This window comes from Mustelus asterias, chromosome 7 (genome assembly GCF_964213995.1).
Source record: "Mustelus asterias chromosome 7, sMusAst1.hap1.1, whole genome shotgun sequence".
NCBI classification, from domain to species: domain Eukaryota; kingdom Metazoa; phylum Chordata; class Chondrichthyes; order Carcharhiniformes; family Triakidae; genus Mustelus; species Mustelus asterias.
Window position 1 is genome coordinate 102,991,937 of NC_135807.1, and position 18,777 is coordinate 103,010,713.

At 44.0% G+C, this 18,777-nt stretch overlaps 1 protein-coding gene across 1 annotated transcript in view; it reads left to right on the top strand.

Moving 5' to 3' along the window:
* Nucleotides 1-18,777, top strand: part of stac (SH3 and cysteine rich domain) — a 186,940-nt gene that overhangs the window by 54,871 nt on the left and 113,292 nt on the right. Inside the window, exon 2 of the mRNA XM_078217125.1 lies at nucleotides 17,601-17,874. Within this exon, the coding sequence (XP_078073251.1) occupies nucleotides 17,601-17,874 (274 nt within the window). The remainder of the gene's footprint in view (nucleotides 1-17,600; nucleotides 17,875-18,777) is intronic.

Here is an 18,777-nt window from a genome sequence, read left to right on the forward strand (position 1 = left end):
TCTAGCTAGAACCCCTGACACTGAGGGGCAATTTAGCATGGCTAATCAACCTAACACGGGCATCTTTGGACTGTGGGAGGAAATCCGAGCACCCGGAGGAAACCCACGCAGATATGGAGAGAACGTGCAAACTCCACACAGTCACCCGAGGCCGGAATTGAACCCGGGTCCCTGGTGCTGTGAGGCAGCAGTGCTAACCACTGTGCTGTGTCTGACAACACTGAAGAAATGATTTGTAATGTGCTATGAACATAGTCCACAGGGCATTCTGCAGTACTGAAAGTTAGTTTCATGAGTGGCAAAAGCTGCAAGATATTGGCTTTGCTCTACTAATGGTACCTGAAGAAAACTCTTTTGCATGCCAAGCTTCATGAAGTCTGGAGTTATGAAATAATGCTGATACTTCGCGGATTGTAGGAAGTGGCTACTTGTCAGGAATGACAGTTTTGTTTATGACCTTAAGGTCAATGCATAATCTAAGTTTGCCATTTTTCCCTTGTGCAGTAACGAGATTTGATATTCAAAGTGATGATTTGATTTACTTAATGATACCATCTGCTTCTTTTCAGTTCTTATAACACTTTGGCACAGCTTGCAAATGGCAACCATCTCAAATTTTGTAAAATTGATGTGTTAACACAAGGAGCAGGACAGTAGCCCTTAATCTCTGTTAATCTATTAAATAAGGAAAGATACTGGCGTGTATAGCTTGCATCATCAATCACAATGTGTGCTGTGTTGGAGTCCTCGGGTTTGAATGAAATCCTATTGAAAAGAATTGCCATTGTAAGGCTTCTGCCTTTAGCTACATAGAAAGTGAATCTGTCTCGAGTGATGTTTTTGTAGTGGACTGGAACTGTGATTGTTTTGAAAGGTTGAGCTGTCTTAAGCTTGAAGAGTGTCTGTCATAAGAACATAAGAAATAGGAGCAGGAGTAGGCCATCTAGCCCCTCGAGCCTGCCCCGCCATTCAATAAGATCATGGCTGATCTGAAGTGGATCAGTTCCACTTACCCGCCTGATCCCCATAACCCCTAATTCCCTTACCGATCAGGAAACCATCTATCCGTGATTTAAACATATTCAATGAGGTAGCCTCCACCACTTCAGTGGGCAGAGAATTCCAGAGATTCACCACCCTCTGAGAGAAAAAGTTCCTCCTCAACTCTGTCCTAAACTGACCCCCCTTTATTTTGAGGCTGTGCCCTCTAGTTCTAGCTTCCTTTCTAAGTGGAAAGAATCTCTCCACCTCTACCCTATCCACCTATAATCTTATAGGTCTCTATAAGATCCCCCCTCAGCCTTCTAAATTCCAACGAGTACAAACCCAATCTGCTCAGTCTCTCCTCATAATCAACAGCCCTCATCTCCGGTATCAACCTAGGAGTAAGAGAAAGTTGTGAAAAATTTCAATAGCAAACTTTGTCACTCAGAATTGATTGTTTTGCTCCATTATGGATGGTAGAAATGCTGAGATACTTGCAATCTCGACTAAGCATTCTTGAACATGATCTGCTGCTTTAACAGCTGTTTACACATGCTGTATCTCACGCTGAGGAAGAGAACTCACCCATGTTTCGAACCGATGAAGTCCTCTTTGACAACAAGCATATCTTTGCAAAATGATTCCAATTTTTCCTTCCAGCTAGACGTGGGATTTTAAAACAGTGTTGTGGACATTGTTGGCAAGGCCAATATTTATTGCCCATCCCTAGTTGTTCTTCAGAAGGTGGTGGTGAGCTGCCTTCTTGAACAGTTGCAATTCCTGAGGTGTAGGTACACTCTGTGTGCCGTTCAGGAGGGAATTCCAGGATTTTTACCTAGCGACAGTGAAAGAACAGCAATATATTTCCGAGTCAGGATAGTGAGTGACTTGGACGGGAACTTCCAGGTGGTGGTGTTCCCAGGTATCTGTTGCTCTTGTCCTTCTAGATAGTAGTGATCGTCGGTTTGGAAGTGCTGTCTAAGCAACCTTTGTGAATTCCTGCAGTGCATCTTGTAGATGGTACACATGGCTGCCACTGTGTATCAGTGCTGGAGGGAATGAAGCCTGTAGAAGGGGCAGTACTCGAGCAGGCTGCTTTGTCCAGGATGGTGTTGAGCTTCTTGTTGTTGGAGCTGCAGTCATCCAGGCAAGTAGAGAGTATTCCATCACACTCCTGACTTGTGCCTTATAGATAGTGGACAAGCTTTGGGGAGTCAGGAGGTGAGTTATTCGCTGCAGGATTATTAGCCTCTTGTCTGCTCTGGTAGCCATGGTCCAGTTCAATTTCTGGGCATTGATAACCCCAAGACATTGATAGTGGGGGATTCAGAGATGATATTGCCATTGAATGTCGAAGCGTAATGGTTGGATCCTCTCTTGTTGGTGATGGTCATTGCCTGGCACTTGTGTGATGTGAATGTTAACTTGCCACTTAACAGCCCATGCCTGGATATTATTCAGGTCTTGCTGTATTTGGACACGGATTGCTTCAGTGTGAGGAGTTGTGAATGTACTGAACATTGTGCAGTCATCAGCGAACATCCCCACTTCTGACCTTCTGATAGAAGGAAGGTAATTGATGAAGTAGCTGAAAATGACTGGGCCTAGGACACTATGATGGGAAGTGTGTTGATGAGACTACTGAGGTCTCTTTGTTCTTAACTCTTTCACCTGAGCTGCTTACATCCTGACATTCTCAACATTTTTCATGGAGTCCATGAGGGATGTTCCCTAATTTGTGAAATTGAAGTCTTTTCAATTAACTAGTCACAAATTAGTTTGTTGATTAGTGTGTGAAATTTGTACATAGAAGCCAATTGCCACAACACCATTTCCCTGGTATCTCTGGAGGATCTTTTATTATTCAATCATCATACTTTTCTTCGACCCGAAGTAATTTTTGAGAGCACTTCTGATCATATCAAACGTAGATGTGTCTTCTTTGAACTGCTCGAATATTCACTGGCCTTCTGGTCCAAGACAATATACAAGTATCATTATCTTGTGAATGACTGCTACATCCAGATGGTTTATCCCTGTAGCTGGCAAGTATGTCTCAAAGCCTGAAATCCACTGATCCCTAGGCATGAATGAATCTCCTCGTGAAGAAGGGAAAAATGCAGAAGCCAGTTGATTCAAACTTTTCTCCATCATCCTTGTTGCAAATTTGCTGTATATTTTAAATCCCTGATCTATGCAGGGATGATACTAGTGTGTAACAGGTTTTATTTAGTGCTTTAAAATGTCCAATCCATGCTTCAGCTCTGCTATTCAGCTCTTTCTACAGTTCATTTACTTTTCCCTGAGCCCACATCAAGGCTTAACCAGTGGAGCACAGTGAGCATCAAAAGTAGTCACTCGTATAATCAAACACAGAACACATGAAAACGACAAATTAAATGAACAAATTAAAGTCCTAAAACATAACAATCTTATAAGCCTCATAATTATAAACAAATAAAAATAAATGAATATTTAATGAATGGCAAGAGACTGGGAAATGTGTGCATCCTGAGCCCTTGCACATGAATCTCGGATGGTTAACATGTAGATACAGCAAACAATTAGGATGGCATATTGAGTTTATTAAGTTTATTTATTAGTGTCACAAGTCAGCTTACATTAACACAGCAATGAAGTTACTGTGAAAATCCCCTAGCCTCTACACTCTGGCGCCTATTCCAGTACACTGAGGGAGAATTCAGCATGACCAATGCACCTAACCAGCATGTCTTTCAAAGTATGGGAGGAAACCAGAGCACCCTTTGTCCAGGATGGTGCCCTGTATAAGGGCAATATGGCAGCTAGGGCAGTGGCATGCTCCTCCTGCCAGATGTGGGCAATTACAGAGCAATCTAGTCTCCCTGACAACTTTGTCTGCAGGAAGTGTGTCCAGTTGCAGCTCCTCACACACTGCATTGTTCGGTTGGAGCAGCAGGTGGATGCACTGCGGAGCAGACAGGAGGCAGAAAGTGTGATGGACACTAGTTACAGGGAGGTTGTCACAACCAGGTTCAGACAGATAGATGGGTGACTGCCAGGAGAGGCAGGCAGGTAGTGCAGGAGTTTCCTGTGTCTATTCCCCGTTCAAACAGGTTCTGCTGTGGGACAGGGTCGGGCAAAGAGCAAGCGAGCAGTAGTAATAGGGGACTCGCTAGTTAGAGGCACTATCGGGTGTTTCTGTTTCCGCAATCGAGACTCCAGGATGGTGTGTTGCCTCCTTGGTGCCAGGGTCAAGGACATCTCTGAGCGATTGCAGGTCATTCTTAAGGGGGAGGGTGAGCAGCCAGAGGTCGTTGTGCATATTGGTACCAACGACATAGATAGGAAAAGGGATGAGGTCCTGAAATGTGAATATAGAGAGTTAGGCAGGAGGCTAACGTGCAGGACCTCGAAGGTAGTAATTTCAGGACTACTACCGGTGCCACGTGCTAGTGAGAGTATGAATAGGAAGATTAGGCAGATGAATGCTTGGCTTGAGAGCTGGTGCAGGGGGCAGGGATTTAGATTTTTGGATCATTGGGATCTTTTCTGGGGAAGGGCTGACCTGTTCAAGAGGGATGGGTTACATCTGAACTGGAGGGGGAGTAACATCCTGGCGAGGAGATTTGTTAGAGCCACTCGGGAGGGTTTAAACCAGTTTGGCAGGAGGGTGGGATCCAAAGCAGTAGGGAGACAGAAGAGAAGTTTGAGGACAGCACAGAAGTTAAAGAGAGCACATTAATTAGAAAAGGCAGTGTCAGTAATCCTAGTACCAGACAGATCAGGCAAAAGCAAGACAGAGAGCAAGGGAAGTCCAGATTAAACTGCATTTATTTCAATGCAAGAGGCCTGACGGGCAAGGCAGATGAACTCCGGGCATGGATGGGTATGTGGGACTGGGATGTTATAGCAATTACTGAAACATGGCTAAGGGAGGGTCAGGACTGACAGCTTAATGTTCCAGGATACAGATGCTATAGGAAAGATAGAACAGGAGGTAAGAGAGGAGGGGGAGTTGCACTTTTGATTAGGGAAAGCATCACAGCCGTACTGAGAGGGGATAAACAAAGAACAATACAGCACAGGAACAGGCCCTTCGGCCCTCCAAGCGTGCGCTGCTCCCTGGTCCAAACTAGACCATTCTTTTGTATCCCTCCATTCCCACTCCGTTCATGTGGCTATCTAGATGAGTCTTAAACATTCCCAGTGTGTCCGCCTCCACCACCTTGCCCAAGGGTTCGGCCACAGAGTCTATATGGGTAGAACTGAGAAATAAGAAGGGGAAAATCATTTTGATCGTGTTGTACTATAGGCCCCCAAATAGTCAGCAGGAAATTGAGGAGCAAATATGTAAGGAGATTACAGATAGCCCCAAGAAAAATAGGGTGGTAATAGTCAGAGATTTTAATATTCCCAACATTGACTGGGACAGCCATAGTATTAGAGAGTTGGATGGAGAGTAATTTGTTGAGTGTATTCAGGAGGAATTTCTCATTCAGTATGTGGCTGGCCGACTAGAGGGGGGGCAAAACTTGACCTTCTCTTGGGAAATAAGGAAAGGCAGGTGACAAGCGTTAGTGAGGGATCACTTTGAGACCAGTGACCATAATTCTATTAGTTTTAAGATAGCGATGGAGAATGATAGGTCTGTCCCAAAAGTTAATATTCTAAATTGGGGCAAGGCCAATTTTGATGGTATCAAGCAGGAACTTCCAAAAGTTAATTGTGGGAGTCTGTGGGAAGGCAAAGGGACGTCTGGTAAGTGGGAGGCTTTCAAAAGTGTGTTAACCAAGGTTCAGGGTAAACACATTCCTCTTAGAGTGAAGGGCAAGGCTGGCAGAAGTTGGGAACCCTGGATGACTCAAGATATTGAGGCCCTGGTCAAGAAGAAGTAAGAGGCACATGACATGCATAGGCAGCTGGGACCAAGTGAATCTTGGGAGTGTAGGAGGAGAGCTAAGAGAGAAATCGGGAGGGCAAAAAGGGGACACAAAATTGTTTTGGCGGATAAGGCAAAGGAGAATCCAAAGAGCTTCTACAAATACATAAAGGGCAAAAGAGTAACAAGGGAGAGAATAGGGCCTCTTAAGGATCAACAAGGTCATATATGTGTGGATCCACAAGAGATGGGTGAGATCCTAAATGAATATTTCTCATCAGCATTTACTGTTGAGAAAAGCATAGATGTTAGGGAACTTGGGGAAATAAATAGCAATGTCTTGAGGAGTGGACATATTACACAGAAGGAGGTGCTGGAAGTCTTAAAGCGCATCAAGGTAGATAAATCCCCAGGACCTGATGAAGTATATCCCAGGACGTTGTGGGAGGCTAGGGAGGAAATTGCGGGTCCCCTAGCTGAGATATTTGAATCATCAATAGTCACGGGTGAGGTGCCTGAAGATTGGAGAGTGGTAAATGTTGTGCCTTTGTTTAAAAAGGGCTGCAGGGAAAAGCCTGGGAACTAGAGCCAGTGAGCCTCACATCTGTGGTGGGAAATTGTTGGAAGGTATTTTGAGAGACAGGATCTACAGGCATTTAGAGATGCAAGGACTGATTAGGGACAGTCAGCATGGCTTTGTGAGTGGAAAATCATGTCTCACAAATTTGATTGAGTTTTTTGAAGGGGTAACCAAGAAGGTAGATGAGGGCAGTGCAGTTCATGTTGTCTACATGGACTACATGGTAGGTTGTTGCATAAAGTTAAATCTCACGGGATCCAGGGTGAGGTATCTAAATGGATACAAAATTGGCTTCTTGACAGAAGTCAAGGTGGTTGTAGAGAGTTGTTTTTCAAACTGGAGGCCTGTGACTAGCGGTGTGCCTCAGGGATCAGTGCTAGGTCCACTGTTGTTTGTCATTTATGTTAATGATTTGGATGAGAATATAGGGGGCATGATTAGTAAGTTTGCAGATGACACTAAGATTGGTGGCATAGTGGACAGTGAAGAAAGTTATCTCCAATTGCAATGGGATCTTGATCAATTGGGCCAGTGGGCAGTTGGAGTTTAATTTAGACAAATGCGAGATGATGCATTTTGGTAGATTGAACCAGGGCAGGACTTACTCAGTTAACGGTACGGCGTTGGGGAGAGTCACAGAACAAAGAGATCTAGGGGTACATGTTCATAGCTCCTTGAAAGTGGAGTCACAGGTGGACAGAGTGGTGAAGAAGGCATTCGGCATGCTTGGTTTCATCAGTCAGAACATTGAATACAGGAGTTGGGACGTCTCGTTAAAGTTGTACAAGACATTGGTAAGGCCACACTTGGAATACTGTGTGCAATTCTGGTCACCCTATTATTGAAAGGATATTATTAAACTAGAACGAGTGCAGAAAAGATTTACTGGGATGCTACCGGGACTTGATGGATTGAGTCATAAGGGGAGGCTGAATAGACTGGGACTTTTTTCTGTGGAGCGTGGGAGGCTGAGGGATGACCTTATAGAGGTCTATAAAATAATAAGGGGCATGGACAAGGTAGATAGTCAATATCGTTTCCCAAAGGTAGGGAAGTCTAAAACTAGAGGGCATAGGTTTAAGGGGAGAGATACAAAAGTGTCTAGAGGGGCAATTTTTTCACACAGAGGGTGGTGAGTGTCAGAGGTAGTAGTAGAGCTGGGTACAATTTTATCTGTTAAAAAGCATTTAGAAAGTTACATGGGTACGATGGGTATAGAGGGATATGGGCCAAATGCGGGCAATTGGGATTAGCTTAGGGGTTTTTTAAAAAAAGGGTGGCATGGACAAGTTGGGCCGAAGAGCCTGTTTCCATGCTGTAAACCTGTATGACTCTATGACACCCGGAGGAAACATGGGGAGAACGTGCAGACTCCACACAGACAGTAACCCAGGACGGGAATTGAACTTGGGTCCCTGATGCTGTGAGGCAGCAGTGCTAATCACTGTGCCACCCCCATTAAATGTTATTTTAACTCCTGTTACAATTGGATTGAAGTATAAGAGTAAAAGGCGTTTAGGGCATTGGTGAAGCCACTTTGTACAGCTGTGTTCTCTGTCCCCAAGTAAAAACAACCAGGAGTGCAAAGAAGATTCACTGAACGCGTTCCAGGAATCTGTAGATTGTCCTATAAGGAAAGATTGGAGTGGACAATTCAAATATAACCATGTTCTGCATCAATTTCAGTACCTTCCCTGATCATACAAACACTACCCTGTGCATAACCCCATAACCATATCTATTCTCCACGCTCACTCAGCCAGTAGACAATTGAGCATTATGTCCTGGATTTTAATCTGCAAGGAGTGAGAGGGTTGGGGAGCACGAGGTGGGAGGTCAGCTCCAATCTGCCAAGTACAGCATTCACTCCAGTTCATTAGACTGCATCAGGAGAGGCGTATTGCCAACTAAATCACTCAATTACTTTTTGTCCACTGGTTTCCTGTGCCTCCTGAAACTCACCATTGAAAACAAACCGCAATTGAAGAGGAAATTGGAAAAAATTGCCAAGAAATGTTCAGTACTCGCAATAGCTTTCTTATCTTGGGTTTGTTCACAGTAGTTATGCTGAGTGGTTGCTTTATACACTTTGGATGTTTCTTCAACACTTTGGAGCCCTGATCAATCAAATTAATTTTAATGCCACCTTTGGCATCTTAGATTGGAACTCACATACAAAGAGTGAGACTGGGAGTGGAACAGGCAAAAGAGCAAAGTCGGAGTGCAACATGATGATGGGAGTGAAGGGCCAGGTTGGCTCGGGGTAGGGTGGAGCGGGTGGTGGGTGGGGCCGTTGGTGAGGCTGGGAGCAGAGCGGGCGTGGGCGAGGTTGGGGGTGGAGCAGGCAGTAGGTGGGGCGGTGGGCGAGGCTGGGGGTGGCATGCTGACCTCTGAGGCTGTAAACTAAATGGGAGGAAATAAAATTCATGGTGACATCACATCATGGTGTGCAGAGATGAGTCCACAGGCAAACATTTAACTGATGTTATCCATCCATACTGCCACATACCGGGTGGCACCGTAGCACAGTGGTTAACACTGATGCTTCACAGCGCCAGGGACCCAGGTTCGATTCCTGGCTTGAGTCATTGTCTGTGTGGAGTTTGCACGTTCTCCCCGTGTCTGCGTGGGCTTTCTCCGAGTGTGCTGGTTTCCTCCCACATTCTGAAAGACGTGCTGGTTAGGTGCATTGACCCGAAGAGACGCCGGACTGTGGCGATTAGAGGAAATTCACAGTAACTGCATTGCAGTGTTAATGCAAGCCTTACTTGTGACTAATAAATAAACTTTAACTTAAATTATCCAGTATAGATGATAAATTAATCATATAATTTAGTTCAGTTCGGATTAAGTCCGGTCTCAGGGAATACAGTTTAACATTAAATTAGGGGGGTGCTGACATTAAAGGATTCCTACATTTTTCATTTAAAGTCTGTAAGAATAGTCAAGTAAAAACATTTATGTTAACCTACCTATGAAATTTATTTACATCAGTACAGGGGGAGGAACAGATTGTTCAGCAACTGGTTTAGCACTCATGTTTATTTCTCTTAAATCTCATAAATAGATGTATGATAGGGCACCTCAGTCCCATGGAATGTGTATCCTGTATCAGCACAGTGGTTAGCACTGCTGCCTCACAGTGCCAGGGTCCCGGGTTCAATTCCCGGCTTGGGTCAGTGTGTGGAGTTTGCACATTCTCCCTGTGTCTGCGTGGGTTTCCTCCGGGCTCTCCTGTTTCCTCCCACAGTCCAAAGATGTGCGGGTTAGGTGGATTGGCCGTGCTAAATTGCCACTTAGTGTCAGGGGGACTAACTAAGGTAAATGTATGGGGTTATGGGGATAGAGTCTGGGTGAGATTGTGGTCGGTGCAGACTCGATGGGCCGAATGGCCACCTTCTGCACTATATGATTCTATGGCACATGGAGTATCATTGGTTGGAGGAGCTCAAGCTCTGTATTGCAGAGCTTGAACAGCATCTGGGGTCTTTATGTTGCATCTGTGAAGCGGAGAGCTATATACGCTTCTCGGTGTGGTCATCCCATAGCTTAAGGGTCTGCAAACAGACTGAATGCCAGGCAGCCAAAGGGGAACAGGCAGGTAGGTGCAGGAGTCCTCTTAGTGCACCTTGCTTTCTGACTGATATTCATTTATGCTGATCTTTTCAGCAACCACCAACTTTTTTGTCTCGGCAGTCAGCCTCTACTTCCTGTTGCTGGAGTCAGTATTACCCTTTGGGTCCACAGAGGTCCTAGCAACAGATCCAAGGATTTGTCGGTGAAATGGGGTGCAGACATTGCCTATTTCAACTCCATTCCAGTACGTCTATCTCTTCATGACATGTGCAGAAAGTCTCTTCCTGGAATTGGATCACAAAATGCAGGTCGTCATCACTTCTGACATCAATTAGGGATTGCCAACAAATGCTCACCTAGTCAGCGACAGCCAGTGATGCTCACATTGTGAATGTTTTTAAAAATGTAATCAGGATTTAGAGCTGTATTAAAAAGCAGCTGACAAATGTGATACACACACTGCCAATTTGCTATTGGCCTCCATGCTGCTTACTTGTCTACACATTAAGTCCAACCTCGTAATCTTCAGAGACATCACATTGCTGGATCACCATAATAAGTCATTAGTAACTGTCGACATTAAGGGTGGGATTTTCCAGTTGCCCCAAAACCGGAAAAACCTGCCTGAAGTCAACGGACCTTTGCAGTCAGCCCTGCGCCCGCTACGATTCCCATGGCGGGCGGGATGGGAAAATTCCTCCCCTAACAATCACATTTATTTTTAAAAATCCATTCATCAACATACCTTCATGTCTCTTCTTACTCCAAAAATAAAGGCATTCTGGCATATTGTTACAAATCAAATTGATGCGTATGTGCTATCTGCCACGTCGCACTGCTTTTGTCAGCCTGAATTCCAGGCAGATTTATTTTGAGCAGTTTTCTTGCAGTTGATTAGGGACCTGAGCCCATGGAGAGGCCGCTAGGGTGTACCTAGTCCCATGTGGTATGCTCCCTGTCCCCTACCACTGACAAAACACCAGCGGTGGCAGGGTAAGACCCTTCAATGACCACTCAATAGTTCCTCCCCATCCTCATAATATGAATCTCTGCTGATTCTCTTTACTCTCAACTCTGACGAAGGGTCATCGAGACTCGAAACGTTGGCTGCATTCTCTCCCCACAGAAAAGTCTGTCTCTGACTTTCCTTGGCCCCAACTTCAACAGAGGGAGATGGGAAGGTGGCAGGGTGTCCAGCCTGCACGTTCTACTCTGAATTGATGCTCCCCTGCCCCCCCCCCCCCCCCACACTCTTCCTAACCCACTCCCCTGCCCCCACACTTCCTACCCCATTCCTCCCTCCCCACACTCTTCCCAACCCACTCCACCACAACTCTTCCCAACCAACTCCATCCCCCACTCTTCCCGACCTTCTTCCCCGCCACTCTTCCCGGCCTTCTTGAATTGAAAGGAAAGCTGTGGGGCTCTTTGTCCTAGCAGATGAGAAGACTCTGGTTGACCAGCCTGGGTTATGAAGTGCAGATGGCCTTTGTAAAGACCTCTTTGATTGTGGCCTGTGCAGTCCACAATGTGGTGTTTGTGGCTCTCCAGAGGTTACAATATGCAACATTTTCTTGATACTGCCAGGTAGCTCTTTTGTTCAAGGTTCACAGACAGGCCCGTAAATTCCGATCCCTGGCAGAGATGTATGGTCCATCAAAAATAGAAAAAGATCTGCATACTTGCGTTTCCTGAACAGCTCTGCCGAAACTCCCAATGTGTGCAGCAGCCTCTGACCCTCAGCGCAGCCATCTGACCAGGCCCCAGTGCATCGCAAGAGATTGCTAACCACACCCCCTTATGATGCGGCAAGCCTGGGAACGTCCATTGAGGTCCAAGTTTCAAAAGACAGTTTTGCATTGAAAGCAGGATCCCCTGCTCTTATAAAAGGTATCTATTTGTATTTTGTTTTTTTGCTATTTCTTTAAAGTAATCAGGGGGTCGGAGAGGAATTTCCCAGATTTTTTTTTTTCCCCATATTGGCCCTGGGGTTTTTCACTCTGGGTTTTCACCTCTCCCTGGGGATCACATGGTCTGGAATAGGGGGGTGGGGGTGAGTTAATAGGTTGTAATGAACAAAGCATCGTAGCTGTGAGGGACAGCTCAGTGGATAGGATATTGGTATGTAGATAGGCTGGAAAATTGGGCAGGGATCCTGGATTCAGGATTCAATCCTGGACCGGGGAGCGGCGCGGGCTTGGAGGGCCGAAGGGCCTGTTCCTGTGCTGTATTGTTCTTTGTTCTTTGTTCTTTGTTATTGGCTGACTCGAACTGTAATTTTTTAATTTAAATTATTGAACATGGGGAATTATTTAATATGTATAAATAAACAAATGTTTTATTTGTTTCATTTAGAGTCTATTACAGTACTATTTAGAGTCATAGAATTATAGGGGTGAATTTTCCTGTGCCACCTGCCACTGGAATTGTAGCAGCTGAGGGACGGACAATGGAAAGGTCCATTGACCTCGGGTGGGATTTTTCCAGTTTTGGGGCGAATGTGGCCAGAACTTCCTGCCCATAGAATCCCTACAGTGCAGAAGGAGGCCATTTGTTTCATCGAGCCTGCACGGACAACAATTCCACCCAGGCCCTATCCCTGTAACCCCTGACATCAAGGTGCAATTTAGCATGGCCAATCAGCCTAGCATGTACATCTTTGGATTGTGGGAGGAAACCGGAGCACCCGGAGGAAACCCACACAAACATGGGGAGAACGTGCAAACTCCACACAGTCACCCAAGGCCGGAATTGAACCCGGGTTCCTGGACCTGTGAGGCTACTGTGCTAACCACTGTACCACTGTGTAGCCCTAAATCTGCATTATATTATTATGTAACTTTTTAATATGTGTGGCATGCTTTTAAGTGTTTGTGTATTTTAATTTAGAATATGGCCAGAACTACTTGAACTATGATTTGGATACCTGCATGAGATCAATCAAAGGAGAGTTCATGTTTTGGGCCATGGAAAACTTAGATGTGTTTATCATTAGTATTCTTCTGCTTTGCTTACTTTATTTATAATTCTCATATTTAAGTGGTCTGTATGTTTCAATAAAGCATAATTTCATATTTAAATGTTTTGTTTCAATAAAGCATTAGTAGAATTTTGCAGTTTAATGGAAAATATTTATTAACAAAAATAATGTTATAAATGCAAAACTTGTAAACTGAGTTTAATTGATTCACCTTTTCAAGCTTCTTATAAAATATATTTCTCTACAACAATCAATAAAATATCTATACATTAACACAATTCTGTTGTTGCCAAACAGGGAGGTGAGGGATGGATATGAGGAGCGGGGAGGGGGAGAAGGAGGGGGAGAAGGAGGGGGACGGAGAAAAGGAGAGAGGGAAGGGTTTGGATTTTACATGTAGCCTGACTCTTCCATGTCTACATCAAAGTCTCAAAGTTAAGAATCAAGTGAAAAAATGCGATGTTCCAACAGTGGTAGAACATGACTCCAAATTTTCAAGCTGCACTGGATTCTGAAATACCTAGTTCACATCCGTTTACAGGAGACTTGCTTATGTCATCTTAAGTGTTACGTTTTCTGAAAGCATTTGAACTAGCCAAGTTGCAAAAGGATCAACATTGCATCAGGAAGACTCTTAAAATTGGGATAAATATTACAGGAGACTTGCATATGTCATCTTAAGTGATACACTTTTCTGAAGCATTTGGACGAGCCGAGTTACACAAGGATCAATGTTACATCAGGGAAACTCTTAAAACATTAAAAAACTGGTTAAAATATTTTGCAAAATCCAAATGCTGAAATTCATTCCAGGCACTGACATCCACGTTGTTATATATGAACGAACACTTTTAATGGAATTAGTTGTCATGACAAAATTGTTTTTTTGTTTAAAAAAATTTTGAAACTAATTCTTTCACTTTTTGTGCTTTACTTGTATGTTAAAAAACTTTTTAAAACATGGGCCAAAATAATAACCAACCCAAAGAATGTCTGGTGCATCTATGCACTGCAGCTAGACCAAAAAATAAAAGTGCAAATAAATAAGGGCAAAAACTCACCGAACAACAGCACAAGCGGTGGAGGTTTCAGCACAAACTGCAGTTTAGTGCTTCAGGACCGGCAGCTTTCAGAACTTCGATCGGAGGTTTAAAATTGGCGCTCTTTCAGCATTCATGCACTGGGACTTCCGTGAACGTCCCACACGTGTCCGGCACTTAATCAACGTAACCTGGCATTTCAGACCAAAAGTTACACCCCAATGATTCAATCAGTTTAAAGGGTCTTTGTCCAGTTTTTAAAACATTAGAAATAGCCACGAGGACACCTGTATGTTACATATATGTTATAAAAAATGTACACTGTGAGATCTTAGTTCCTTCTACAATTGCTTCCCACATTATTGAAATATTGTTTTAATTGTCAGTTGTTGACGTCAACAGTTCCAATATCCACAAATGAGATTTTGTAATATGATTAAAGTTATGTATTTAATGGCTACTTGGCTGTTGATGTTTTTGTTTTAAGAACTTGGACTGTCTCAAAAATATCCAGATATTTTTATCTTGCAGCAAAGTTTTCAAATCTAGCTATGTATTTTAGGTATTCAGTTCTATCCTGAGTGTATGCAGCTTGGAGAATATTCCTGCACACAATCAAGATAACAGAAATTGAAGGAAGGAGGGTGAATGATTTCATCCTGTGAATATTTTAAAGGTTTTCTTTATTTTCTGTGGGATTCTATGAAAGAAATAGGTGATTGAATTGTCAAAGCTTCACTTCAGGCAAGTGATGACAGAATGCACTTATCTGTTATGAATTGCTCAGACAGTCAACACTTGATGGGCAACACATATAATCACGATTCTTTTGTTAGGGGAATAATAGCCTTTGGAGCATATATTCATCTTAAAATTGAATTTAAATATAGATCTGTCTATGTTTTTGGTCTAGGCTTTCAGAATATAAACAATCCTATGTGAGCATTCTTACGTTTTTTTGTTATGGAAATTTGTTTATTACAGATTGCTTAAGGGCAGGTTTATTTTTAATTTATTAAAGGGTAAAAAATGTATATATGAGTTCTCTCTTGCACACTGGGACTCTGTATTAGAACACTGTGTACCTTCCAGCCCATTATTTTCATAATTTTAAGAAGCGGATAATTTATGGTTCGACATCTTAAGGGGGAGGTGGTGGCATAGTGGTATTGCCACTGGACTAATAATCCTGAGATCTAGGGTAATGCCCTTAGGACCCTGGTTCGAATCCCACCACAGCAGATGTGAAATTTGAATTTAATGAATGTCCAAACAAATTGTAGTAAGAGTTTTAACAACACCAGGTTAAAGTCCAACAGGTTTATTTGGTAGCAAATGCCTTTAGCTTTCGGAGCGCTGCCCCTTCGTCAGATGGAGTGGATATCTGCTCTCAAGAGGAGCGCTCCGAAAGCTAATGGCATTTGCTACCAAATAAGCCTGTTGGACTTTAACCTGGTGTTGTTAAAACTCTTACTGTGTTTACCCCAGTCCAGCGCTGGCATCTCCACATCAAACAAATTGTACGCAGACTTGAAAAGTAATGGGGCACTTGAACTTAGTGGAGTAAAGATGGAGGCCAAATCAGGGGGAACAATAAAAATGTGAGGTATGAAAAGTTTTGGTAGGAACAAGGGCACTAAAGGTGGAAGTAAGACCATAATTGAGCAGATTGATAGCATGGTGTCCCAGTGGTTAGCACCAGGGGTCCGGGTTTGATTCCCGGCTTGGGTCACTGTCTGCGCGGAGTCTGAGCATTCTCCCCGTGTCTGCGTGGTTTCCTCCGGGTGCTTCAGTTTCCTCCCACAGTCCAAAAGACGTGCTGGGCAGGTGCATTGACCATGTTAAATTCTCCCTCTGTGTACCCAAGCAGTAAGAAGTTTAACAACACCAGGTTAAAGTCCAACAGGTTTATTTGGTAGCAAAAGCCACACAAGCAGAAACTGATAGCCAAGTTCCGCACACACAATGACGGCCTCAACCGGGATATTGGGTTCATGTCACACTATTTGTAACTCCCACAGTTGCGTGGACCTGCAGAGTTTCACTGGCTGTCTTGTCTGGAGACAATACACATCTTTTTAGCCTGTCTTGATGCTCTCTCCACTCCCATTGTTTTGTTTCTTAAAGACTGGATTAGTTGTAAGTATTCGCATTCCAACCATTATTCATGTAAATTGAGTCTGTGTCTTTATAAGTTCTGTTTGTGAACAGAATTCCCACTCACCTGAAGAAGGGGCTTAGAGCCTCGAAAGCTTGTGTGGCTTTTGCTACCAAATAAACCTGCTGGACTTTAACCTGGTGTTGTTAAACTTCTTACTGTGTTTACCCCAGTCCAACGCCGGCATCTCCACATCACGACTACCCAAGCAGTGCCAGAGTGTGGTGACTAGGAGATTTACACAGTAACTTGATCGCAATGTTAATGTAAGCCTACTTGTGACAATAATAAATAAACTTTAAGTGTCATGGAGAACTGAAGATCAAAGACTAGTGAAGTGGAGGGGAAGGGGATGGAAATGATGAGGCGGCACGGTAGCACAGTGGTTAGCACTGCTGCTTCACAGCTCCAGGGTCCCGGGTTTGATTCCCAGCTCGGGTCACTGTCTATGTGGAGTTTGCACATTCTCCTCGTGTCTGCGTGGGTTTCCTCCGGATGCTCCGGAATCCTCCCACAGTCCAAAGATGTGCGGGTTAGGTTGATTGGCCAGGTTAAAAATTGCCCCTCAGAGTCCTGGGATGCGTAGGTTTGAGGGATTCGCTGGTAAATATGTGGGGGTAGGGCCTGGGTGGGATTGTGGTCGGTGCAGACTCGATGGGCCGAATGGCCTCCTTCTGCACTGTAGGGTTTCTATGATTTCTATGATGGCGTGTGAATCTATGAAACACCAGGAAGGCTCAGGGTCCCCATCAAAGGCAACAGAAGGAAAAGAGACTTGAGGTAGGCTGCAGGATTAACACCTTTTAGTCGTTATATGTTGTAAATTAAGTAATGACACCTCACTTACAGATGAATGTGGTGCTGAACAGGACAAAAAATTTATGAATGTCAGCCCAAAGGTCAGAAGCCAATCTCAGCTGAGGCAGAGAAAGTGGTACTAGATTGACTGAGTGACTTTGGTTTGTGGAAGGGAGCCTTGGCTAGGCTTGTCCTCCTTATCACTGCCTTGTGACTTCTGCTGGAAGTTCATGCACGTGAATGCTCGGTATTTAGGCAATAAATAATGGTCTTTAGCAAGTCATCAGAGGGTAGCAGGTAGTGATGGCAAATACCTTCAGAAGGGGAGGAGAGGAAATTGCTGAGAACATTTTAAGCATTTACAAACAATCCTTGTCTGTCTCTAGGCTAAGCCCCTGACAGCACCCTTATTAATTGGACAGAGATAATTCAAGGCCAGAAATCTGATCCTTGCATTATTCAAGGATACAGTTTCAAACGTAACTCAGCTAAGGTAACATTACAAACCCTATTAGACACAAAGCTGGAGCTCGAGGACTCGGCACATCCATAGCTGGTGTCTATTTTTCCGTTTCGTCGTCATGTCTCCCATCTATTTGAACACTGTTTCCATTCGGTTGCAGCTCCAGAAGCTCAAGCGTTCACTGTCGTTTAAAGCAAAAGGTCTCAGGAGTAAAAGCGCCGAAAACTTCTTCCAGCGGACGACCAGTGAGACAAAGCTGCAAGTGGAGCTGCTGCCTGGAGTCAGTTCCAGCACTGGACAGCTTCCAGTCTCAGAAAGTCAAACATCCACCCCAACCAAAACCCCAAGGCAGGCTGAAAACCGGACACATTCCTTCCTGGAATATATCTTCAAGAAACCAACCTTCTGTGATACCTGTAACCACATGATCGTTGGTAAGCCGTTCCACTTGTGCAATGAAGTGTGCAAGCCTGTTGATATTGTTTGTGGTAATAAGGATGAATTTCTGGTCAATAATTGTTATTAGCAAGTATTATCCATCCTTCAAATGATATATTGTGGCGTTCTACTGCACCAAATATGAGCTGTTTTGTAGGCAATGGAAGAATTAATTTTCTAATGTAAGTTCTGATACCAAAGCAACAATGTAAGAATATTAAATGAGTAAATAATATTGGGAGTATTTACATCCCCGACTCTGTATTCTTGAGTACCCCAGCCAAATGATTCAAAACTGCAGGTTTTGGTCAGCATTGTTCCTCTGGAGGTTTGCAGAGTCAAAGGCAAGTATTGTACACAGCATCCTAGAGTTAAAATCCAAATGGCTATGGTTTCAACACCCGAATATTCGTGAAAGCATAGTGCACCGGTTTAACAAATTCAGGTTAAAATGTTTGCTTGTGAGTTGAATTTACTAAGCAACAATGAATTCAGGTTAGAAATAACTCGAAACAAAGTCACTGGATGCAGTTAAGCTCTGAAAGTTGAACCCTACAAGAGAAATCACCTTCGCCGATTTTTTCTGACAATGGGGGCTCACCTCCCAGCATTCAAAGCATGGGAGAAGAAGACATCCCCGCCAACTCCGACTGCCCCACAACCAATTTATACTCCAATGAGCATTGGCTGCAGGCAGGTCTTCACCCCTCACTTGGGAGGAAGTCAGTGTAAGGGTCCCCAGGGCATGGAGTGTAAGGAAGATCCACGGTTGGATCTTGGGGGGCTGGGGTGGGGCGTTAGAAGGGAGATTCTAATGGAGGCGGCCCATCCTTCCCACCCAAAATCAAACTTTGATTCTTTCTGGTCTTCCCCCAAACAGATTTGATGTTCCTGCCAGC